The following is a 26,374-nucleotide window of genomic DNA, read 5'->3' on the forward strand; positions in this document are numbered from 1 at the left end:
TGCCTTGAGAGAGAGAGAGAGAGAGAGAGAGGGAAGAAAGGCTGCCATCAAATATTCTGGGGCCACTTTCATGTTCAAAGAGACTGAAACAAAAAAAAAAAAGAGAGAAAAGTTTCTCCGTGTTCCAAAACCGAGAAGAACTGAGCGTTGCCAGAGGAACTTTATGGTGTAAAAAAGCGCGCGCACACACACACACACACACACACACACACACACAGGCCTCGTTCAAAACACATGAAACGAGCCCGAGATTTAAAAAAAGAAAATGACAGATGGAGCTGTGGCAGGGCCTCTCCTGACTGTGGATCTGCAAACGCCGAGAAAAATGGTTTCTCCCTCCCTTCTCCTTTAAGCCGGCTGTAGGTGAAATGTGTCCCCGCAGCCCTATTGCAATGCGGTAAGCCATGGAACAAGCCCTGACCTACCTCACATGGGCCTGGAAGGGAAGAATCCTGGAACAGGGTGGACTGGGGGGAAAAGACTGGAGATTTGGGTAAAAACATGCACACATTATAACAGAAACCAATGCTTCAAGGGGAGGAAATCTGATAGTTCTCTTTTAAGGTATTACTCCTGATTCATTTTAGCCAGCAATGGCTGCAGGAGGTGGCAAAACCCTACCTCCTCTGAAAAAGGACTTAGAAGCCAGCAAGCCCTCTTGGCTCTCTGCAGATTCGGCAGGGAAGGGATAACATTTTAATTTAAAAAGCTTTTTAGGCTGCTTTGTCCCTAGAAACCTGACTCTTCTGAAATAAAACCCTTAATGTGATTCCATGCAATCGCCTGCATTCTTCGGCAAGAGGCCTCATGTTGGGCTTTGGCTCCATGACAGCCGCCTGGCAGATTACAGATTTATTGATTACACAGTTCTATCCCACCTTTCTCCCATTTCCGGACGGGGGATTCCCAGCTGCCTCCCATCCAGGGGAGAACCACCGCCAAACAGCCTTTGCTTGGGTAAGATGGCTGCCTTCCGTGCCTTTGGACCCTATTATTCTAAAGTCTGAAGGGAAGGGGGAGTGTTTGTGCTACACAGGGCAACACTATTAGAAACGGATTCTCTCACCTCATTTGGGAATAATGAATTATGATGTATCCTAGGAGCATGACCTTCTGCTCCTTCAGTGCGACCGAGTGGCAACTGGATTTTTTATTTCTATGTTACTGATGTATTATTATTTTTCTCATAATTCATTCCTGAATGCACTGAAATGGTGGCTAGTCTCAAACAGCCTTCCTTGTCTAGGTAGCCTCCAAATGCTGTGCAACTACAATACCTAGCAACCTCAGCCACCATGAACAACAGTTGGGGATAATTGGAGATACAATCCAAGAACATCTGGAGCACGCTGGTTTGGAGAAGTGTGGTTTATGCTATGCTTGCTACTCCAAGCTATCCCTAAACCAGAATTTATGCAGTTGGCTTGTTTCAACAAGAGTAACCACAGTTCTGTGGTCAGGAGTAACACTAAACTGTGTTTGAAATCTTAAAAACGAGATTCTGCAAGCAAAAATACATTATTATTTATTGTGGGATTCGAACTCTCTTGTTTCCTGGAAAGATGTAAAGCCTAAAACCTTGTGTTTTTCATAAAGCGAACATACACTGAGGGGTGGTCAGGAGCTTCTAAGTCAGGAATGCAGTGTCTCCTTCTGTAACTCAGTTTCTTTTTGCCAAGACTCAGAAGTGTTGGGAAGGGGCTCAGCTTGAGACTCAGGACCTACATTAGGGCTGTTTTTGTGGTGTGGACCTCATGACCTTTTGTGTAACTCTACCACCGAAACCAAAGGTCATGAGTATTCGGTGCTCACTCCGCCACACAGCCTTACCTTCACTGCAACGTGAAGCTTGGCGGTTTTCTTCGAAGGCCCTGACGCTTCATACGTCGTGCCATCCACATCGACGGACATCGTGAAGACTGGGGCGTGGACGGGGCCTGACTGAGACAGGAGTTTGTACTGCAAGCCGGGCCGGATCTGATTCAGACGCATCAAGGCATTCATAAGATCTATTGCTTTGCTGTCGAGGACTGAAGGGTGGGAGAGGACACAGAAAGAGGCTTAGGAGGATGACCGAACAGATTTGACCATCGGTGACGTGATAAAAGCCTTCCATTTTGACATTTCAACATTTTAAGGTACTGGCCAGCAGGTTGTTACTTATTCTGTCTACTTGCAGGTACTTGTGGTGTGCGTGTGTGCCAATGTCTTTCCCTATACGTTATCACTGAAACATGCTTAAATATGAAAACTCTTCCAAGCACAATGTCTGCTTAGAAATGCCCTCTCCATGACTTCTGTATCATTTACTTCCAAGTAAGGTTGCCCAGATAAGATTTCAGGCAGCCTTTATATTATCCTTGGGAGACCTCAACACCAATATTTCATAGGGGTTAATCATTTATCACACCTCTGATCAATATTTCCCGATAGCAGTCTTGCCAGTCCAATTTTGGCAGATCCTTTCAGTGGTCCCCCAACCTAGTCTGGAGAAGGACTCCAGGTTCGATGATTCTGAGTTACTGTTTTTGAACAGTTTTCGAATCAAATCCATCTATTGTGCTCTAACTGCAGCTCCAACAACAGGAAACGTATAGCAGTTTTTAACAAAAGAGAGAGAAAGATTTACTTTTTCTCAAATTCCGTTTCATCTTCTTATTGGGGTCTTTCTCGTCCCCCAACCCATCTTCAAAAGGCCTCTTCAAAGCAGAGGAACCGGCACCTAATAAAACATAAAAGAAAGAAACAGAACTTTCTATATACTGTGGACTGATGACAATGAACATGCTATATATAAACTTTTGGGATGTGAGTCACTGGGAAAGACGATAATGCTGGGAAAGGTGGAATGCAGCAGGAAAAGAGGGAGAACACATAAATCATGACTGATTCAGTCAAAAGGAGCCACAGCTACCCTGAGTTTGCAAGACTTGAGCAAGGCAAGCTGATGGCTGGGGCTTTTGGAAGTCAGTTTTGTGTGTGTGTGTGTTTAATTTTATTAGAAAAACAGATTGTACAACCACTACAGTCTTAGAATTAACAGTTTTCTAAAAATTGACTGTAACAAATGTATAAACCACCATATGTTATGCTTTTTTCATATGGGGATAGGGAATACAACACTCCATAAAACTGCATGGGACATCAGAATAATGGTTAGCAAAGTCAAAGTAGGGAAACCTAGTACTACAGAAATTATAAATTAAATTTACATTATGAAGTCCCTGGAGGTCTCTTGTTCCGAGGGTTGTCATAAGTCAAAGTCAACTTGGTGGAGGATAACAACAAATATATACACTTGGTTATGCTCATAGACCAGCTTCTACAATCACAAAATAAGCAAGTACAAACAGTGAAATGCAATTGCCTTCAATAGGGATGTCTGATGGAAATGAGCATTCAAGCACTTTTCATTACTTGATTTCTGTGTGGGTGTAAGCCCTGCACCAGAGTTATGCTGCAACCTACTGTAAGTATAGAAATGTGATTAAGAAGCCATCTTTCCACTGATCAAGCAGGGATATGTGTGTGTGTTTGTGTGTGTGTCTCTCTCTCTCTCTCTCTCTCTATATATATATATATATATATCTCACAGACAGAACAAAGGGGGAAACTCCTGCTCAGCTTGAATTTCACCTTGCAGAACAAGCTTAGGTTTTGTTTCCACATCTGGACTGAAAGGCAGCCTTTTGGCTGAAGAGGTCAGTAAGAGACCTTTAGGCAGAACTCAGCAGCTTCTATTTTTAAGAATGCTCTTAGTGGTCTAAAAAAGGGAAAGAAGCCAGGAAATTAAGAGCACAAGGAGGAGAAGTGATGGTGATGTGGTTCATTGGGGAAAAAGATACCATACATGTTGACTTTTCCTTTCAGTAATTGGCAAAATGGAAAAAGATTTGCCATTGCCACCCCAAGAGAGGAGGCAGCGTTCAACAGCTCTTTGGTTCATGTCACCTACGCCAGGTCTACCATCTAGCAAAACTTTTCACATGCCATCCTGGATGTATTTTCAAAGTATTTGGGGACAAATACCCTGCCTGATATATTATCACAGCTAGCTCCTAGTTTTACTGGATTATGGTTTTAGGGCAGGAGCGGGCAAGGAGGTCCAGGGGTCACTTTCATGCCCAAAGGCCCTCTGGGGCAGCACAGACTATGCTGGCTCTCTTGCAGGATGCAGCCATCTAATAACTCTTCCTAAGTCATCCTGAATGCAGCACCCACCAGGCGCTTTGAGAGGGAACAGAGAAGAATAAGGGACTATCTATCCACATCCATCACTTCCCTTCATAGCGATACATCCCCTCTAATAGGAAGTGTCACACGATCAATGTTCTCCCTTTAAAAATAAATGACTGGTCCTGTCGCCACCATTTCTGAAGTGTCATGGAGCTATTATACATTTGACAGAACAGGGTGTTGAAAAAGGCGATATCTTAATTGCTAGAAAGCTCGGAACGGAGCATTTCATGGGGAGGTTGGACAGGGCTCTCCCAGGAAAAAGAGAGCTGCACTGGGTCACAGTCGACCATGAAAAGCACAGTGAAAAATTTGCCTCCTTCTCTTGTGAACGTCTGCATCTCCTAGAGGCTCTCTACTATCTCTGGAATACAGTTAAAAGTTGTGGATGCTGCCGCTATTAACCTTGTTTATAAAGCAATTTTTTACAGTTGTGGGAGAGGGACTGGATGTACTGTAATAGGATCCAAAAAGATGCAAATCATGTCCCTTGCCCTAAAGTTACAAAGGGTTCTGTTTCATTTTGTCCCCCTGCCACCTACCTTCTTTGTCGGTCCCCGACCATGAGTATTTGTGGAAGGACTTATTGGAAGGGAGAGGATCCATTTCCAGCACTTTATAGATCTGCCCAAAAGCTGACAGTCTCAACGCGTGCTGTGAAAGGGGGGAAATTAAAAACAGAAAAGGTTATTCCCAACATCCCAGGCTCTCCAAATGCTCCCCAGTCCAGGCAGCCAGAATGTGTTACCTGGGCACTATGGGTAATGGCTTCTCTTTGTTGAACAGTCAAATTGGACAAGGCATCCGTCGGCTCCCGCTCACAAGGGTCATGCAAACCAGGCCCACCTTGAGGGAAGCAGATAGAGAAACACAGGTCAACATGGTGGCCTCAGTCATGCACACTCATGTGCCAAAAAGCAGCTTTCTACATTTTCAACCGCAACGAGGAAATATTCCTTTTTAAGGACTCCCGGAAACTCCTAGTCAACATAGAAAATTGTCATGCTAGCTAAGGGTGGGTTCTGGGAATAGCAGTCCAACAAAAAAGTAACTTTCCCAAACTTTATCGTCCTTCATACATCCTCACAAGAGCACATGCTAGTCACTTCTAAAAGGAACCATAAAAAGAGAGAGTTCAATTAATTTGCTTACTTGGAGAATATCTATGAATGAAGTATCCTTTTATTCAAGGGGACTAGGGAAGAAGCAACTGGTACACAGACAAGAGGGAAAGGTGCCATGCATACATGGAAAACAGTGTCTGCAAGACCAGCTCTGGGCTCTACCTTACCAGGCAGTAGGATTCCTGACGCCAAACACTCCATCACTCGCCGCAGGGCTTCTCCTGCACCCAGGGGTCTATTGCATGTACCGATTGCTTTCTCACAGATCAGTTCCAAGGGCTAGGAGAGATGGGACCGCCATTAGTGTGGACGCACCACCAGTGGGAACGGGGGGCTTGTTTGAAGCTTCAAACAAGTGCACAAGCAGGGAGGGTAGAAAGCACAGCCGCTCGGCTTCAGGCAGCTCCTTCCTCCTGCGGCGCTCAAGAGAAAGTGGAACAAGGCCATGTGTATGTGGCCCCATCACAATGGACAGGGAGACGGAGCTGTGGCCTAGTTGCACAAGAAAGTGGGATCCTTGAGGAAGTAGGCACTGGATACCTCCTTTTGCAAGGTCTGAAAAATTACACACATGGGCTTTATCCCCAGCATTTTGCCATGCTTTACATACCAAGAAGGATGTAGGGGTTCCTGCATTCGTTTAAATTTAAACAGGAAGTGGACAGGAAGTAACTTCCATTCACTTGCCATGGATTAAATGGCACAAGAAGGCACCAAACCATGATGGAAAATGTTCCATTTTGGGTTGGTTTTGTGTGTGTGTCAGTACATCGGGGGCCCTCTAACGTCTCCTGGGGGGCTAATGCAGCCTCCTAACCTTTCCTAGTTGCGACTCTGGTTGCAAGGGGTCTTCCTCTCCACCCAACTCCACCGCTTTGAGCAGGGCTGCTTCCGCACTACAGAATTGATGCAGTTCCACACTGCTTTAACTGTCATGGCTCTATCTGGTAAAATCCTGGGACTTGTATCCAGTGCCTACATCCGTTTCCTAATGGGAGGGAGCTTCCATGCCACTCAGGTACTTACCCATCCTTTCAGTGGTGCCCAGGTAGGAACTCGGTTGCACAAATCTCGCAGAACACGCAGCACAATGACACAGGACTTTAGTCCATTTGCCCTGGCCTAAAACAAACAGATCTGTTTCCAATCCACCTGGCTAAACACCTGAGCTAAAGAACTTCTTCTCTAAACAGCAGCAGCAACAACAGCAGATTTTATTTTTAACATGTTAAGAACTTGACCCAGAACTTTCGCTTAAAGCAAGGTTACTATGTGTGTATCTTTGTGCATGTATTTTTTTTTAAATCAAGCACATGCAAAAGGAAGAATTAAATCAGTTTTTAACAATTCTTGCCCAATCACCCCAAGGCAAAAAAAGGAGCAAAGGGGCTTTTCTTTTTCATCTTTGCAGGCAAAGAAAGAGAGAAAGAAAGGAAAGGAAAGCATTGCAATGTAACTTCACAACCTCACTTTACCAGCTGGTTTATTCTCTACCACCCAACATTGAGGAAACCAGTGCTCTGTCATAATGCAAACTGTTGTGTAAAGGGAATACTTTAAAAAACTAAACTAAAAAAAAAAGGGGGGGGGATGAAGGAGGAGGTATTTCAGATTGGTATCATAGGCTACATCTGCACTGTAGAAATAATCCAGTTTGACACTGCTTTAACTGTCACGGCTCAGTGCTATGGAATCCTGAGAATTGTAGTTTGTTGTGGCACCAGAGCTCTCTAACAGAGAAGGCAAAATGCCTCACAAAACAACAAAAGTTCCATAGTAATGAACCACGGCAGTTCAAGCGGTGTCAAACCAGAATATTTCTGCAGTGCAGATGCGGTAAAAAAAAAAAGTCACTTCTAATTTTGGTTTTGTTTTTTTTCAAAGGCTACAATAAGGGAAAAGAATGAAAAGCCCAACCTGGAACCATTTGGCGTGTCGCAGAGACGCCAAAGCATCTAGGCATGTTTGCCTGTTGAGAAGGTCCGGCGGGTCTTTCATCGGAACACTGTCTACTGGGAAAATGGGAATATAAGAGAAACAAACAAACAAAAAAGAGAGACAGACACAGTTTGACCAAGGGGTTTCTGTCACACAAGTACGCACAACAGTGGCAGCACAACGGGGGGCTGTTAATAAGACTCCCAGAATTCATTTTGGTCCCTTTCCCCGCAGATTTCCACCCTCTTCGCCAACAGGGATGCAAACAATCATTTAAGTACACCAGCCATTTCTTTCCTTTTTTAAAATGGTTGATGCAACCGCCAGAGTCAGTCTGGGATCTTATTCATTTCTTTTTTAAAATAACATCACATGTTTGGGGCGGAGACCATACAAAGTGTGGCGCTTGGCTGCCTTGCTCCTGACACTTTGACAACAAGAGTTTTGGAACTGGAACCAAATAAATAAGCAAACAAACAAGTTGCACATTTTCAGCAAAGGTTTGGTGCCAGAGGGAGTCCTGGGGTGATGGGGATGGTCCATTTTGAAATGGTCAATCTCAGCCAAGATGATGTATAATTCCAAACGCCGTCACAATCTGGATAGTTGGCCACAGACATCTTTGAGGTTTGCACTTTTCTTTTTTTAAGAAGACATCTCTGTTTTTCGAGTGTGGTTTTTTGCAGTAATTAAAACACAAGTCTTTTTGCCCAGAGTATATTGGAAAAACTAGCTAACTTGGACAGTCACCAACATTTTCAGCACGGTTTGTTGACTGACAGCGCAATGTCTCAAACAGCAATTCCCAAACTTTGCTTGTCCAGATGTTTTGGAGTTGCACTCCCAGAATCCCTGACTTTTGGCCAAGTAGGTTGAGGCGTCTGGGAGCTGAAGTCCCAAAGCCCTAGAGAACTAAAGTTTGGGAATCACTGGTCTAAAATAACTTAAACAGAACTACCAATTCCCTTTTTCCCCCTGGATTACAACTCCCAGAATCTTCCAACCAGGTCCATGTTGCAGCGGCGGTTGCGGGATTCTGGGGGTTGCAAGCCAGAAAGTAACTTCCAGCTTTCCATCCAGGGTACATTTTTGGCACACCCAGGATCTCTAGTTCATCAGACGAACAGGTCCATTTAATAAGGATTTCTTTGGCAGCAGGAATGAATCTACATTTTCCTGAGACCACAGACAGCTGCTTTCAGTCAGAATACATTTATTTATTTATCAATTTTAGTACAAACCTGTCTCCTGCAGATGTAATAGAGAACATCCCACTGTCTGCAGCCCACTCTGAAAAGGCTAGCCCAGAGCCTTGGGCAACAGTCTTTTCATGGCAGTGTGTTTCACCAAATAATTGCCATTATTGTTAAAATATTTTAACAGGCTTATACAAAAAGAATTTCATCTTTTTAATCTGATTGATTGTTTCGTAACTCTTGCACTATTTGTGGTGTTACTGTCCGCTGTTACAGCTTATATTGTGTGACAACTTGGATCTCGTATATAGAAAGAAAGGTGGCATATTAATTCATTAAACAAGCCCCTGGTTGGCTGGGTTATTGATTTGAGTATTGGTTTCTGGGGAAAGAGGGATCATCCAGCCTGCTGTCTGAGTGTAACACAGCTCCAGTGATAAACAGAAATAAGGGGTGCCATCTACACAGTAGAAATGATGCAGATGGACACCACTTTAATTGCTTCGGCTCCATCCTGTAGTTTGGTGAGGCACCAGCATGCTTTGGCAGAAAAAGCAAAAGACCTTGTGAAACTACAAAACCCAAGCTTCCTTAGCATGGAACCAGAGCATTTAAAGTGGTGTCAAGCTGCATTATTCCTACAGTGCAGATGTGCCAAAGCAGAGGGATCTGAACACAGAAAGAGTGCAAACCTCAAAGAGACTCCAAAGCCGCCTTGAGCAACGATCTGCTCTGCCTCTGACCAAATGAATAAATAAAGGAAAAGCAAAGTGCCACACAGTTATGCTCTTGCCCCCATGAGCTTTGCAGCAGATATTGGAAGGGCTCTGGCCTCAACCCACCCACCGCCCCATCGACAGGATTGCAAGAGGAGTAATCTGGGCCATTCCCAATAAAAGATGCAAAGTCATAAATGGGATTAGCGGAGGGGGTGGTTTTAGAAGCACACACACAAAAGGGTGCTTTTCTTTTAGTTGCTGTTAAGTTTTATGCGGGTTGTTTTCTCCCCAACTTTTGTCAGCGTCTTTATCATATGTTTAAAATCTCCACACAGGAGGAAATCCTGTGCAGTTTCCACCGTTTAGTAATGAACCACCACCTTTTTTTTTCCTTTTGGAGTAAAACGACACATCTTCATTTATTTCCATCATGCATTGCACAATGCAGCAACTGTCAAGGCACGAGCGATAATCTCTTTTTAAGGAATTATGGGGGGGGGAAACCAACGATTAGAAACTGACCGGCTGCAAGGCCATTCCTGCAAGGCTGCACAGAGACGACGTGGCCCGCCTTGCAAGGGAAATGTGTAATAAACCAGACATCTGTGAAAGCAGCTGAGGCAAGTCCAACCTCTGAGTGATGCAGGTGAGAAATTTCTTTTTGCCAAAGTGAAATCTTGATGCGTTCGCTGGAGGAAGGTTAACTTGTCACCCCAAATGCAGACGTTGGACTTCCACAGTGCTCTGCTTCAATGTTAATTGAAGGGGCCACGCCAAAAACAGACAGAGGGCCCCTGAAAGCAACAAAGATGGTCCCCTCGGTGTGTTTTCCCAAGGCTGCGTTCCCCTGCTGTTGCAGGCAGTCAATGTGTGAGAATTAAGTCTTACAGGAAAGAGACAGAAAGATGGAAAGGGAAGAGAGGCAGAATGGAGGGGTGAGTGGGTGGCCCACGGTGTTGAGACCCATATCGCTACCAGAGACCTTGTGGTTTCATGCTCTGGCTATGAACAGAGGCAACACAGGCATTAAAAGAAATGGGGGGGCCCTGAATGCCAAAACCTATTCATTTGAGCTAACTGATCATAAAAGGAATGGAGCCAACTGACCAAGTGTTCAAAGCTTCGTTGTCAAACTGAATCTGCCTGTTATCTTCTGGCTCTGTAAATCGGAATGTTTATCTTGCAGGAGTTTGCCAGGCACAGGCTCTCCAACAGTTTATTGTGGTCTTGGGTCAATCTCTTCATGTTTGTTGTGTGCCTTCAAGTTCTTTTTGACTTATGGCAAGCCTACAGTGAGATTTTCTCGGCAGAGGGACGTTACCTTTGCCTTCCTCTGAGGCTGAGAGAGTGTAGTGTGACTTCCCCAAGGTCACCCAGTGGGTTTCCATGGCCAAGTAAGGATTTGAACTCTGGTCTGCCAGAGTCCTGGTCCCACATTCAAACCATTATGCCACACTGTCTCTGAATTTTTATATACCTTCGAACAAGTCAGTTGTTTTGTGCCCCCACCTTTGATCATCTCCTAGGGTTTTCTCAGCACAATTTGTTCAGAGGAGGTTCATCATTGCTTCCTTCTGAGGCTGAGCAAGTAGGACTTACTCAAGGTCACCTAGTGGGCTTCCACAACCAAGTAGGGGTTCAAAGCTGGGTCTGCAGAGTCCTAGTCAAACCACTACATCATGCCAGCTCTCCTCTTCGAGTTTAAGTATTTTTTTTTTAAAGGAAGTGCCAGAAATTGAAAGTCAGAGCATGAATTTGCAATAGGGCAGTTCCCAACACATGGAGACCCATTCCAGCAGGCGCGCCCCTTGGTTTATTCAGTTAGAAGAGAGATTAGTTGAGTAACCAAACCAGACTGCAGGAAACCTTGGTCAGCTCTGCTTGTCTGCTCCAGAGATCAGTGGTCAAGATGAGCCACCACCAAAGCAGAGGAGCAACACATTATGACCATTATCCAATGCTGGTCAGGAGGTCAGCAGAAGCACCAATCTTCTTTCTTTTCCATGGCTTACTTTTCTCCCTGCCTTGACTTAGTAGAAAATTCTGGCTTAGCCCCATGGTTTAAGCTCTCACAACTACTCCTCAGTTCAAGAACAATACACATTCCCTCGTTTTCCTATTCTCAGGCCTACTACTCTCATTTTCCTCCACTCCCGTTTAAAAAAAAATCAGAATGAGGAGTGTGATTTGTTGTCCCTTGCATAAACTAGGAATACACAAGGAAAACAAATCAAAGGCCTGGTTAATATCTGAATGGAGACCACCAAGTAGCGACAAGGGATATCCAGACAGTTCCTATACAACTGCTATCTATAGAGGATTTGTTTGTATAGGGGAGAGAAGCAAAAACTTAACCTTACCATTGACAAACTACACTCATGGGTTCAAGCAAAAATATAACAATGTTTTTATGTTGCATTAAGTTCTATGTTTTCACCCTTAACTATTCTGTGTAAACCTGACTGATCACAGCAGGTTGTCCTCCACAACCCTCACAATCCTCAGCTCTGATGGGAACTTTAGTCTTACATATGTGGACGGTCCTAGATGAAGGAAGCCTGGCCAAGGGTCTAGTATCTCCTACATCGGTGCTACTCAAAGAGTATCCTATCTCCTATATCAGTGCTACTCCATGAGCCATTAGTTAGCAGTCTGTGGTATCATGATCATAATCATATCAATTTAGGTTGTCTTCCAAAAGGCCAGTCCACCACATCAGATAGCTTGAGAAGCACTGTCCTACATAACTACCCATTCCTCTTCCAAGTGTGGAAGTCAAATGGTCCTCCAGAGGCTGTTGAGACTGCAACTCCAACATTTCTCACCAGGACTATACCCCCTAGGAGTGCTGGGAGCTGCAATCCAACATCATCTGGAAGGTTTCGTGCTTCCTACCTGTTTTAAAAAGTTCCCCAAAACACTGCTGAAGAAAAGTTACCCTCCTCCTCAATCAACGCCATTCCTAGAGAAAATAAATGAAGGAACAGGAAAGCACTGATCAATGTTTCCTGCAGTGATGGTGGATCAATGTAGGGTGAGACAAGAGGGGCAACAAGGGGAAAGCATGGGCTCAGGTGATAAATCTAGAAATGGGGGAAGAGCAATCGGAAGAGGTTTGTCAAGGGTAAGTGCGGGGTCCAGCTGCCTTGACTGTCATGACAGAGAAGCGCCAGTTGGTCAAAAGTCTGACATCATTCCAAGGCTAAATTTTAGGAAGGGAGAAATACTTGTCAGAAATAGGCAGAAGTTACAAAAATTAGGAGTAACCCCCCTGCACTTGGTCTGTTCAGAAGTGGAATTCAACAGAGTTCAATGGGTGCTTACTCCCAGGTACAACGGTGCAGAACTGCAATCTAAATTACTGGGATGAAGGAGATGGTGATAGGAGACCTCTGAATATTATACTTGGTTTCAAGGCTGGCTTCTCTTGGATGCCGAGGAGACATCCTCCATCAATACCTTTTCTTGCAACTGAATAGCAAACTGCAAGCAAGTAACAGGAGATGGGACACAGGGAGGAATCAGGGAGGTAGAGTTTCAAAACAGATAGAGTGTACACCCAGAGAACGTTATGTGCGACGACTTAAGTGTGGCATTTCAGCCGTAACATCAGCTCTCCTCGACTTATGGGCACTCCAGGCTTAGAGAAAAATCCATCAATTAATCAGAAAGGTTGCGAGGGGAGAGAGGCGTCTTCTGAAAGAGGAACAACACTAGCTTGCTTTGTTGCTGGGAGAGGAACATCCACTGCTAAAAGACTCAGCTGTGTGTTATTCAAGACTGGATTTAATCAAAAAGTAAACTGACCAGGTATTTATTGTTAACCGATAGTGAGGCTGAAAGAAAGCCTACATGAGCGCTCCCTAGGTATGTCAAAGTCCAGGCTGGTTCACAGCAAAACGAATTCCATCTCCTCCACCTGTCTGAAGCATTACTCTATGAACTGGTTTAAAAACAGGGCCTGAACTAGAAGCACAGCTCTTTTGCTCTGCCTCCACTGAAAGTAGACAGAAGCACAAAAGCACATTGCTGTTCATGGCATCACAGAGTTTGAAGGGAACTTAAAGATCCCTTCTAGTCCAACCCCCTGCCTTGCCACAGAAAAAATGCCACAGAAAACTCAGATTTGCAGGTGGGCAGAACTTGAGCAAAAGTCATATATTCTCTTCTCCCAAAACTATGTATTTACTGGACACAAGAACCATGCAACACAATATTCCATCTCTAGTTGTACCAGCATGTCATATCCCAGAGGGAAGGGATAACAAAAGTGAGGGAAAGCCCTTTATTGTTATACGCAAAGTAGGAGTGGATAAAGAGCAAAAATCTTTCCTTGCTTGGACCAGTTCTGGGCAAAGACTTCTAATCCAATCCAAGGAAACATTTCCTACATGTTAATAGGTATCTGTATTTCAATTTTGCATGTTTTTTCCACCCCAGACTGTGTCACAGGAGGTTATTCTAGAACTGTATGAACCTAGAAATTAAACTGACCTCTGGTGAAAAGATAAGGATCAGTAAGCATTGGAGAGAAAAGGGAATTTCTTAGACTGAAGCTGCTCTGCTCAACTAACTAGAGGGGTACATAAGTGGAAGACAGCGGCTGGGCTCTTCCACAGATCCCTTCAAAGGGGGAAAAGGGGTCAATTGTATTTTGCCCTCCTTGATAGGTTAGTAACAATTTGCTGGTGACACAAGTAGGAAAGAACCCCCTTTACCTGCACTACAAATGGAGGAAAATATTAGTGAAACCAGAGAAGCAGGGGAAAAACCAGGGGAGTAACTCCTCTCAGTACCTCCATCCTTCTTCTCGACTTCGTCCCGGATAAGCGGGGAGGTTAGGGTCACCTTGAGCGTTAGCGGAAGCTCCTTTGTGCTACGGATGACGATGGCTGCTTCGTCGACACAATGTTCGACATGATACTTCTCTTCTGTGAGTTTCTGAAACAGTTCAGAATTGCTTAGTTGAGTCACTGGAGGGAGGAAAAACCACAATCTCAGCATAGAAATGCACAGTTTTTTCCCCTTTCGCTAACAGGGAAACATTGTCAGAGAGCCTAAATAATAGATCACTTCATAGAAACTGCTGCTTTAGATAGGTATCGGAACACTTGGATAATATTTTTTTTACGAGTTCTTGCTTTAATTTTCCTTCTGGGAGTGAAGGTCAGGCCAAGATAATCTTCTGCCGCTGAGCCAGGCTGCCAGTCGAGAAGTCCCTGTTATTTATGGGCAGCTTAGGAATACTCTTAGACACATGCGAGGGCTGCTGGAGAAACCCTTCCAGGAAGGCACAGGCTAATGACTTGGAGAACTAAGAATGGCTGTAGCACCGGCAGTTCAGTTCAGTCCCCTGACGGTCCACCAACAGGCCTTTCTCCTAATCTCCTTACAGATAGTCTCAATTAGACTTTTGGACAGAAAGGTACAGCTCCTGCTGTGGGCTTTTGTCCCCCTTTTGCACAGAACCACAGCCAAAGAGGACAGATCGAGAATATGGGCTCAGCACCAAGCAAGCGCACCTCCTGCGGTATACGCCATTCTCAGTTTTGCTTATTCAGAGTCTTGCAAGAGTGAAACCTCCTTCCAGTGACAGTTAAACTTGAGACGCTGAAGTAGATGAAGGTTCAAAGGCCAGTGTGAACCAAAGGGCTGTTTTTGATCCTCTTTCTTCTGACTCCTCTTTTCCGCAAAAGAAAAGGAAGAGGATGAATTCTGTCTGTTCACTTCTACATTATTTATCAGGTGCTCAAAAAATGTAGCCGTTGACAAGTAATGTTGAAATCCAAGTACATCCAAACGTACCTCTTCGTCAACATCATTCTGGTTCAGTTGTGGACTTTGCTTTTCTATTCTATTCAACATGATTTTATTCATACTACTAACTTACTTAGACTTCACCAGAATTACGCTAGTCCCAATATTGAAACATGCATTTAAAAAGCAGTTAAAAACAATACACACTTTTTCCAGTCCTGGTTTAAAAACATTTTTGTTTCTTCCTTTGGAAAGGGGAAAAGCAAATACATCCTCCTTTTTGTGCACAGCAGCATTAAAAACAGAACAAAATACGGCTTTGAAGCTGTGCCATTAATGCTTACCTGGATTTGGATGGGAAGATTGTCTTTGACAAGCGATAATAAGGTCTCTGTGGGCTTCTCTTTGCACATAAGAACCAGTTCCAAGTCCATGTCATCTTTTATCAAGAGGCCTTTGGCTACCAAACCGATCCTCATCACGCCACACAAGACCCGGCCACCTTGGTCCCTGAAGATAAAAAGATTATTGTTTTTCTATTTGTAGCAACACAATACCGCACCCCTGGGCATGTGGGAGATCATATTGTTGGCTTCACATCCATAGCACAGGGCAACACTGTGTAAGCCCTTGTTTCAGACTTCCATGCTAAGGGCAGTGAGAGACTGAAGAGGCAATGGTAAACCTAAGAGATGATGACTGTCTGTTTATGGGTACAATTCAGAGTGCTGGTTATGACCTGTCCTATATGGTTAGGGTCCAGGCCATCTGACGGACTGTTCTCTCCTCATATGAGCCTGTCTGGACCTTGAGATTCTTCTTTCAGTCCCACCGTGTTCACAGGTACGGCTGGTGGGAAGACGAGACAGAGCCACCTAGTCCACTGAGTGATGCAAAACCTGCAACTAGAGGACCCCAATGTGTTCTCTACCATCTCCTGCTTAAACATTTCTTAAGAGTGAACAAGCTACCACCTTCTAAGACAGTCTGTTTTTGCACTAGAAACAATTTCTCAGCCTCATTTGACCCATCGTCCTGCAAGAAAGGCACTCATGCAAAAGCAGCCTTATTTCCATTCATCCCAAGCCATTCAAATGGCCATGGGTGGCTGTGCGATGTCAGCAGCTGCACAATGACTGAAAAAGAAGGAAAGGGGGAAAGGATATTTGGGGAAAGGCATCACCTTTAGAAAGGGGAAGGGAGAGAGATGAAAAGTCTGAAAAACAATTGTGTGTAGGGGGGAGAGATGAGAAAGCATGGCGACTGTGTGTGCATCTATCTCTAAACCAAACAGATCTGCAGAGAGCAGCTCCCCCATTGATCTCTTCCTGCAGAAAATTTGGGCCAAGCGGAAGAAAAGCATCTGTTGCCTCCTGAGGGGGAAGAGAGACACAGCCAGCAGGCAGGAGCTGTCGTCTCACTGGTTTTTGCAACCAGACAAAAACTTGCTCTGTCCTGCTTTTGCGACTCAAAGAGCTTCTTTCAATCACGCCACATTTCCTGCTTGGCAGAAGCCAAGAATTGAACCGTCCCTGTCCTTGCAGGAGGGAAAAAGAGGGTTAAAAAAAGGAGTGGAGAGGGGATGAAAAAGAGTACTTTACACATTGGACAAATCTTTCACAATAATACTGTGCCAAAAAATATGAGCAAAGGGCAAAGTGAGAAAGGGTGAGAGTAGGGCAGATGCGAAAAGAGGAGGAAAATGCCATGGATGTATAGAGACCAGACCACTATCACCACCTGGCCTCCATACAAGCAATTCTTCAGCAGCTACACCACCTCTTTGTGGGAACATCTGGTCACAGATGTGTGTGCGCGCGCAGACACACACATATGAAAAGGGCCCTAAATTTAGAATGAGCTCATGAAAAAGCAATCTGGAATAGAAAAACCAGAAAGAAAAGAGACGCCAGGCTGTGGCTGGAGTGTTTCAAGCGGCACTTCTTGCCAGCCAAGCGAGTGTACCAGAAGCACTTGGTTTTTTAAAAAAAGAAAAGGCAATCAGGGTCTCATTTATTCCCCACTAAAGAGAGGAGAGGAGAGCATTTGGAAAAGCAAGCCACCCTCCTGCCAATGCTGCTCAAGCGAGAGCCTGACACACTCGGGACTGTCACGAACACGGCCTTGTGTGCCTTCAGAGATTTTGCATTCACCTGCCCATTTATTTTGATTTTACTTTTTTTGAACCAGTGAAGCCTGGGCAGTCATGCCCAATCAAAGCAATTTGCTGCTTAATTTCATGCTAAACTATGTGTGGATTTACATTATCCTTGTGCAATTGTGACATCTCCCTATTGCATACCAAAAGTAGTGTACCAGTGATTTTATGCAAGAGAACCCTTGGTGTTTCTGGATACCAAAAGCTGCATTTTCTTAAGGCTTGAGCAAAGGTGGTGTGCTGTTCAGGTTTGTATGAGCCTTGTCATGCCAACGGTAAACTGTTACATGGACAGCTGTGTTGTCTAGGATCCAACCAGTGCTCCATGGAGCCCTTAGGGCTCTGCAAGACAAAAAAGTTGGGAACCCCTGGCCTAGGAGATTCTCTAAATGCAGTCCTTAGAGGAGTGAGAGGAGAGATGGATCATTATTGGGCAACGAGGGAGAGTGCACAGCCATACTGCCACTGTACAACTGCAAGCATACTTACGCTATTGCAATATGATGCTACTTGTGAAGAGTCGCTTAAGGGTTGAGGGTATGGGGAATGAAAGGGAATGCCCTGCATCTCCTGTCTAAGTTTATTTCCATAGAAAATAAAAGCTTCTATATTTGCAAACTGGGTCACCAAATTAGTCTGTTGGTCAAATATAGCCCATTGGTTGGTCCCCTGACTTCTTGTGATAGTGACCTTGTTCCTATGGCAAGTCTGTGAACAAAAGAGCTCCTGTCCTCAGGTCTTGGTGCAAATTGAAGAGAGGGGGGCTTGTTTTTCCATTCCATTGCATTGTATTGTAAAGGCTAAACATCAGGAAGAACTTATTGATGGTAGCTATGGACTGCTCCACAAGGTGGTGGACACTCCACCTTCAGGGGTCTTTAAACAAAGGTTGGATGAGCATGTTTCAGGGGTGCTTTAGTTGTGTCTTCCTGCATGGCAGGGGATTAGACTAGTGGTCCTTTCCAGCTCTATGATTCTATGCTCATATGGCGCAATTCTACCAAAATAGAGCAAAAGAGTGAATGTCTTGCAGGGCTGCAACCACAAAATGTGTTGAGTTACCAACTGCAGATACTGCAGAATGCCCACTTACACTAATCAAACACCAAGCATCTTGTGCTGGCAAGGAGGGAAAATGCATTCTAAAATATTAATACAGAAACACATCTGCTTTGGACTGTTTAACACCAGGGCCATTAATTACAAGTTGAACAGGCAGGAAGGAAGGAAGGAAGGAAGGAAGGAAGGAAGGAAGGGGGAGAAGAGAAAACGGACAGGCAGTGTTCACTGAACCAATTGTATTTTAAATGCAGATAAATTTGTTTGGCATGGTTTTCCTTTTCTCTTTATGTTTTGAATATGCACACACACACACACATACACACACACATACGAACACAAATGTGCAGCTTTGCTTTAACGCTCATGCCAGCTCCCAAATTCCATGTTTGTTCTTTTGTGGGTTTAAAGCAGCAGCAACAACAACAACCCAGAGGCAAATGGAAAAGCAAGCAGTTATTTCAGCTGTTTCCCAAGCAATGGGACTAAATAATAAGAAACTGGTATAGGCACAGGGAACAGATGTAGACACATGGCAAACAGATGTTTCACACGATTTGTTGTCATGCGGGCTTTCCCCCTCAGTGGCACTCTTTCTCCTGGCTGAGAAAGACACTGGCGCTACACACATCCATGGCCCTTAACCTGGTAAGGAGGTGATGTCACACGTCTCACCTTCTTTCCATTGCTTCCTCCTACTTCTCTCAAAGGTGTTTAATTTTCCCTGCGCCAGTCTTTTGCAAGCAGTGAGTTGCATCTGCAGAGCTGTAAATGCCACCAAGTGACCCTTGCTGACCCAGCTCCCTCGAGGCATGTGTGCTTTGCCTTATTTAACCCCAGCACATACTCCCTGCTTGGCAGCTGCAAGGCTCTCCTTGCAAGGGGTGGGTTAGGTAGGCACCCAGTTCCCTTTGGAAGGCAGAAGGGGACGTCTCTGGGCAATGATGAACCCCAAGAGATGCTGGTCAGGTCAGATCAAACACTAAAGGTCTCCTGTCTCCATGTCCCTCAAGCTTTAAGCAATCCGGCCAAGGCCTGTGCTTTTGTTTTCTTTCAGCTTCAAAAAAAGAAAAGCTCTGGAGGAGAAGATCTCAGAAATGCCAAGAAAGGCTTTTCCATCTCTAGACCTTGCACTAGCACTTCTCTTTTTGACAGACTATTTTCTAATTTGTCCAGGTGCTTCTCTATCTGGTAAACCTACGCTAAGTGACAGCATATGTAGACATGTATGGGGGCTTCTAGTAATAGGATCTATTCTCCCCAACATACATACCTTCCTTTTCCCTTGAATTTACAAATAATTAAAATGAGGCATTTCCAACTGGAATGGCATTGAAGCAACTCCATCTTGCACTCCCAAGACACAGAAGTAAAGTCATCACCTTTGGGACTTCACTGCATACACCGTGAAGTTTAATCCACTCACTTGTTGCTGCCGTCTGCCGATTCCTCTTTGCTGTCTGTGCTGCTCTCTGCCCGGGCCGATTTGCTGGTTTCATCCATCCAGTCAGAGACCTGCTTCAGAGCACACTCAACTGTGGAGACCATGTTCTGGACAGCTTCAAGTTCTTCTGGAGATGGGTAAATGGTTGAGTGTTTCATCATTACGTGCCGATCATCATTTGCAAATGATCGAATCGATCTCTGTTGGAAGCAACAAGGAAGATGAGAGAGGAAAGATTACCAAAGAGAGGAAGAGAAAATGGTATCAAAGAAGAGGATCAATGGGCTTACTGCTCCTAGCCATGCCATAAAGTCATCCTCCTCCCTGTAAAGCAAGTAGGGAAAGGGCTAACTCTTGTGGAAAGGAGTTCCCCAGCCTGGAAGCAGCCATTGATAAAGCACTGCCTTTACCTTGCCCTCACCAAAAGTGCCTGTGATGGCACTAAGAGAAAGCCCTCCCTTAAGATCTTAGAACTCCAGCTGGCTCAGATGGGGAGATACGGTCTTTTAGATCACCTGGACCCAAGTTATGTAGGGGTTTAAAGCGCATAAGCAACACTTTGAAGTCTATTCAGAAATGAACTGGTAGCCAATGAAGCTGTTTCAGCAGGGGCATTATAGGAACCTTATAACCTATCCCAGCCAGTAACCTGTTCACAGGACTTATAAAAAGTGGTACAGAGGTTTAGGTATGCTGTCCAACATTAAATCCCATTGGAACACTTCACTGCATCTGACCTAGCAGTTGTTTCTCTCCCCTGTCCCCCACACCACTGCCCCATGCTGCCTCTGAGCAATAACATTTGGAGGACCAAGGAGATCAATACACTCGGGAGGCTCCCATCCGCGAGTCGGCTGGCTGGCATTCATTAATTGCCTGTGCCAGCAAGCTTCACCCCCCCCCCCATTGCGGCCAGCTCTTTAGCCCCTTCCAAATATATTTTACAGGAACAGCAGAGCGCTACAAGAGCTCAAGTCCACAGAGGCCTGATCCATCTCTCTGCACTCTATGATCAAAATGGGAAATGGGGCGGGGAGGGCGCCAAGTCTCTGGCTGGCTGGAAGTACAAAAGCTGTACCAATTAGATTTGGCAGGTAAGTCCGAAACATCCACAAGCCAAACCACAACATTGACTTCACCTTGAAGAAGGGCAAGCAAAGGGGGAGAAGGAAGCCTTTGGTTAGGCAACCTGGCGGAGTTCAAGGTTGCCAAAGCCACTCTCTCAAAAACGACTCACTAACACTGCTTTTATTATTGGGGGGGGGGATGTTATTTATGAGCATCCCTTGTATCCCAACTTAATAATTCATGCTCTGCAGCTTCCCCTGGCACATGCTCTGTGGTTTTGACACTGCCCCGGCAATAAATCAAACCCAGTTTTACTCAGCTGAAAAGTGGTGCCAAGGCGCCCTTTAAATCAGCACCAGTTCACAGCCTTTTTCCTTCCCACGCTAGGTAGCCGCTTTAGAGAGTTTACCAGGCTAGGAAAAGAAGGGGAGGGAGACAGAGTAACAGAGGCAGGCAGCGATTCTCATTTCTACACGTTCATGACAAGATGGATGTCTGGGGCCCTACCATGGCTGGTTACAGTGGGTTTCAGCTCTGGTGCCCGTCCCCTTTCTCCTTCTCCCTCCTCCTGGGTGTCTTTGCTAGGCACTGTTTCGTCTGCCAGAAGCTCCTCATAAGCCTCTCAGTCTCTTGACGGCTCAGGAGGTCACACAGCTGCAAGGATGCTCCAGGAGTCGGACTCTGCAACGCACCTGCAAGGCAGGGAGAGAAAACAAGAACACACATGCTTTACAAGTTGAAAATGGGGAAAGAGACATAGGAAGGCAGAGAGAGAGAGAGATCAGATAGGATACTGTGTGCAACTTCCAAGAAAGAAATGTTCAGAGCAGATACATGATGGGAGCCACACTAAACGCCTGCAAAAGGAACTGATATTTAGTAGTGCATGCCCCAAATGGGCCACACTGAACATTTTGGGGCCCTGCCTTATCAAAACTCTATGATGAGATAATCCACATGGTTTTTGCTGCCCTAAATCAATGGAAATCTGATTTGGTCTGGTCTACACTACACAAAATCCAAACAACTGTTTCATTTTAATCCTTAGTGCTATCTATCTATCTATCTATCTATCTATCTATCTATCTCCATCCTTGCAACAGACAAAAGTACTTGAATTTGAAATACTCGAATTTGGGTTGGAAATCAATAAAGTGCACTTAGTGTGGTTTGAATGTCGCAGCCAAACAAATCTCATGGTCTATTTGAAACTTACTTTTAGTGAAACCCTTGAAAATTTATTATAAACACAGCCCCCTAATAGCATTACGCTTTCCTTACATTATTTAAATTTAGCAAAGGGGGAAATGAAGGCACTGGAAATTGTTATCATACTAATTTTAGCACATTAGCAATGAAGTGCTGTTTGTACAAAAATAGGTGCTCCTGCAAAGTCACTGGGACTGGGAGGGGGGACTTTATTACAACTTTGATTTTTAGGTTTGTCTGGCATGCCACCCATTCCAGTCACCCACCATGACTTATGCCGCATTCATTATGTTGCGTTTAATTTCATTAAATAACAAGCTCAAAACACATTACAATTCCTGCAGAAAAAGAAATATGGCAGTGGATAGTTTTGCACCAATATTGCTACCAGCCTAGAAGGATGGGAAACAAAGACAATATTAATTGCTGGCACTATATTCTGCTATATCATTCTGCTACCTGCATCGTTTTGAAGGAAAACCTCTTGGAATACACTCCTGTGAAGCAGATCACAAGATGGGTTCACTTGCTTCAAGTTGTTTTGGACTTATAGCAACCCTAAGGTGAAACTATCATGGGATTTTCTTGGCAAGGTTTGTTCAAAGGAGGTTTGTCACCGACTTTTTCCAAGGCTGAGAGAGTGTGACTTGCCCAAAGTCACCCAGTGTGTTTCCTATGTTGGGAAAACATTCTCTATCACACCTGATGGTAGCCAGCCAATACCTGAATGCTCCACCATTCAGCCGCACTGGATGACCGCTTTGAGATCTTGTATTGAGATGTGGTTGTTTTGCAGAAGAATAGGGAACCTCCTCTTCCCCCCAAAAAGCATCCGTACAATACTGCCTAAAATCACCTCCCACAAAGTAATGGTCTTTTGCAGCCTGGAAGGACCAAGAATAATCCACTGGGAGTGTTGTTGAGCAAAAGTGGACCTTCCCTTGTTGAGGCGTTCAACTTCGGTTTGGCCATAGTGCTGTGGCCCTGAAGAAATGATGGGACAACACGCTTGGTGGCAAAACTGCAGCAAAAGGGAATAATTAAACCCTTGTCCCCCAGAGAGAGAGAGAGAGAGAGAGAGAGAGAGAGAGAGAGAGCCATGCCAAGAATGCACAGAGAGGATCCCACCGGGCTCATCCTCCAATTAAAGGGCGGTGGAAGGAGGGAGAGGAACGAACAACAGATTTACACAAAACGAAATGGGATTTGGCAAGCATGCGAGAGTAATTGCTGTTTGCAGGCACAACCTCCCCAACCAAATTAAGCTCTGCTGGGTGACAATGTTAAGAACAATTACATGCGAGGAAGGAGAGGAGGAGGAGGAGGAGGAGGAGGAGGAGGAGGAGAAAAAGAAAACATGAAAGAATAGCAAAAGGAGGAAACTGAGGAAAGCTGCATGTGCAGCCTCCCAAAACACATGCTTTGGGCATTTGCCACATCTCTTGATGTCACATGACAATAATCTCTCCAGAATCCATGTAGACTTTGACTCTCCCCAATGTTCCCTTTTGTCATGTGAATCCTCTGTGTGAGAGACCCAGAGAGAGTCCAGTTTGTGTTGGGATGTGGCTTCAAGAGATGAGGGTTCAATCCCTGCTCAGCCACGGAAACCCACTGGGCAACCTTGAGCAAGTCAATCTCACCTTCGGAGGAAGGCCAAGGCAACCCTCCTCTGAAAAAGAAATCTTGCCAAGAAGCACCTAGGAGAAGGTTGCCATAAGCTGGTCTTGACTTGAAGGCACAATCCAACGATTATGCAATGCACCATCTACATCAAGGGTGGGTCACATGTGGCCTTCAAGTCCACATGGCACAGCAATTTAAGCGTTGGACTTAGAAGTCAGAAATGACTTGAAGGCATATAACAATAAATGCTCTGTCATCACTGGACCCTCCTAAAACCTTTACTAATATCAACTGAGGACTCCTCAGAAGCACTTTCTCATGATATGGGATGTGTTAGAAGAGACACATCAGGTTGCATTATGTGAATTGTTGGTCTACTCTGGCAGGGATGAAGAGTAACTGAGTCCCGCTGCAGCAATATAGGATGGAAACCCTTCCAGTGCCTTACGCCTTAGACTGTTGTCCAATTCCTTAACCTCTTCTCTCTCCCACAGACAGACAGACAGACAGACAGGCAAAGAATGCTTATTTCTAAAAATGCATTCCTTGACGAAATTAATTAGCCACCTGGAATGGCTGCCAGTAGCACATGAGGCAAACCCAGCAGTTTCAAAGTTGTACTTAAATGGTTTTCAAGCCATTATCCCTTGGAATTAACGATCAAAGGCCATATATCTTTTATTTATTTTTAAACTGCTGAGAGGGAAGCATTAAAGTGAAACCACAAATGCACATAATAATCCAAACTAAAAACCCAAGTTGTGAATTTATCTTGAGTGGCTTTCTGCAGGTAAATGCAAAACAAAGCCAGGAGGTCTTATTTTTGTCTTCGTCCACAGCGAAGGCAGAACTCAAAAAAGAAATCATTTGGAGGTTTTTGTTCCTGTTTCTGTAATGCTCTCGTTTGCCAGAGAATTGAGACGTTGCTACTTGGAAGGGAATAGAAACCAAGCTGCTACCTGTTACTAATAAGCCAGGATTATCCACTAGAATGCCGGTTTATCGTTACATCCAGATGTAGCCAAGCTGTTCTCCTTTTACATGCCAGAAGGGATACTGCAGCGTTTGGCAACAACTTTCAAACTACACTCCATTTGCTTTATTTAAGATCTTCCCTTGCCTAAAATACTAAACATGCCAGTTCAAATCTTTATGGCTATTTGGATACTGCATTAACACTGTGCGTTATTTTTAAAGGTTTGGTTTACGAGATATAAAAGCCAGATAAACACTGTGAATCAGCTTTGTTTCATGCACTGGAAATTTCTCTTCGTTCCCCCGGCCAAATCTCCTCAACTCTCACATCTCCATCCTTAAGTCCTGCCTTCTCAACACAATGCAATGCCCAAAAGCATTCACAGCTTCATGTCATATCGACATAATAGTCAAGACAAAAGGAAACTGAACTACAGGTGGACTGCTTCAGTCGATGAAGCCATGGATGCCCTTTAGTTTGAGGTGGCTCCTTAAGATTTCTCATTCGTAGGATGAGAAAAGTCAACTTGATGGCAAATAACAACAACAAAGTCAAGACATCAAGATGTCAGTGAACCAGCCAAAGGACCATATTTGACTAAGAGACTGATCTGGTGGCTCATTACTGTATTAGAGTATTTGTACATTTTGCACAAATAGACCTACATCAGAGGAATATGGCATCCCCTTGCCACATGGCCAAAGATCTCCCCATTTACGTTCCCAGTACTTAGGTCTATCCTGTTTAGGATGACTGCATAGAAAAGCCTCAAAACTAGAGGTCATTCCTGCTTCCAAATTAGCAGACCGCTTGACTCTCCCAACAGACAAACTCACATAGCATCCAGGTCCAATTCTCCTCTCTGATTCCTTCAGCAACCATAACATCACACCCAAAGTCATTCTTCCTTGGTCTTGTTCCTGCTCTGAAACCCCTCTGAGCAAATCCAACAAGACATCTATTATTTCCATGAGGATCCCTCCTCACCCAAATGCCAGGACTCTGAAATCTGCCCCCTGCCATCCCTCAGTAGCTGCATGTCGAAGACAATTCTGGGGAACCCCATGGCTGGACTGGGAAGATTCAGGGACAGTGATAAAATCCATAGTGAATACAGTACAACCATCACCTGTGAGCCACCTTGGATTCAAAGCATACCTCCATCAGGGTCTGAGGACACAGACCAAGTTTCCAAGGACTTCTGAGCGAATCACAGATAAACTCCTCACATCACTGGATGTTTTCAACACCTTGAAAACTGTGTTCGGCAACCTGCAACTAATTTCAGAGAAGCAACAAGAATGTAGCTCTGCAACACCTCTGTGCCTTGCTAGCAAGGAAGACGGGTCTGACAGGTATCATTGTAAAAGCTTGTTCAACCAGCTTTTTCTCCCAGAAGAATGAAAGGCAGAAACAAATAAAAGAAAGGTCTCAGGGCAGAGATCGTGCATTTGAAACAGGGCACAGAAAACATCTTTGGATAAACCCATGATTTAGTCCTCCCCCCCCTCCCCAATTTCCCTCAAAATGCCTCTAGGGAGCGGAAACCAGTCCTGTTTTAGATTCCATGTGGAAGGAGGGGAAAGACCGACCGATAGACACAGACTGATTTTTGTAAAAAGCAGGTATCAGTTGGATTGTTTATCACTCTTGTTGCCTCCCTGCATCCTCTACCAGCCCCTCTGCCAAATGTTGTTGCCCTTGCTTGCTTGCTGTTTGCAGGTAGCTTTTCCCACCCCACAGATAGAGAGAGACCTGGAAAAAAAATTAGAAAGCGCACCATGTTCCTTCTGCAGTATAATTTTAATTCCTGGCCTGCATCCAGAGTTCTCTCCAGCAGCATCCATCACAGCAGGGAAACTGT

At 44.6% G+C, this 26,374-nt stretch overlaps 1 protein-coding gene across 11 annotated transcripts in view; it reads right to left on the minus strand.

Moving 5' to 3' along the window:
* The window catches only part of STRBP (spermatid perinuclear RNA binding protein), a 65,737-nt gene that overhangs the window by 11,493 nt on the left and 27,870 nt on the right, over positions 1-26,374 (minus strand). For 8 of the 11 annotated variants that reach the window (XM_089534711.1, XM_089534709.1, XM_089534708.1 and 5 more), the window contains 11 exons: positions 21,207-21,391; positions 19,614-19,831; positions 15,315-15,480; positions 14,010-14,154; positions 7,278-7,372; positions 6,387-6,482; positions 5,528-5,639; positions 4,985-5,082; positions 4,779-4,890; positions 2,630-2,722; positions 1,831-2,030 (listed from right to left, as the gene is read on the minus strand). In XM_089534711.1, the coding sequence (XP_089390837.1) occupies positions 1,831-2,030; positions 2,630-2,722; positions 4,779-4,890; positions 4,985-5,082; positions 5,528-5,639; positions 6,387-6,482; positions 7,278-7,372; positions 14,010-14,154; positions 15,315-15,480; positions 19,614-19,831; positions 21,207-21,209 (1,338 nt within the window). In that variant the 5' untranslated portion in view covers positions 21,210-21,391. The remainder of the gene's footprint in view (positions 1-1,830; positions 2,031-2,629; positions 2,723-4,778; positions 4,891-4,984; positions 5,083-5,527; positions 5,640-6,386; positions 6,483-7,277; positions 7,373-14,009; positions 14,155-15,314; positions 15,481-19,613; positions 19,832-21,206; positions 21,392-26,374) is intronic. The other 3 variants (XM_089534713.1, XM_089534716.1, XM_089534719.1) reach the window with 2 other exon arrangements.

Source organism: Sceloporus occidentalis, unplaced genomic scaffold (assembly GCF_023333645.1).
Source record: "Sceloporus occidentalis isolate IW3139 unplaced genomic scaffold, rSceOcc1.0.p SCAF_8, whole genome shotgun sequence".
Classification (NCBI taxonomy): Eukaryota; Metazoa; Chordata; class Lepidosauria; order Squamata; family Phrynosomatidae; genus Sceloporus; species Sceloporus occidentalis.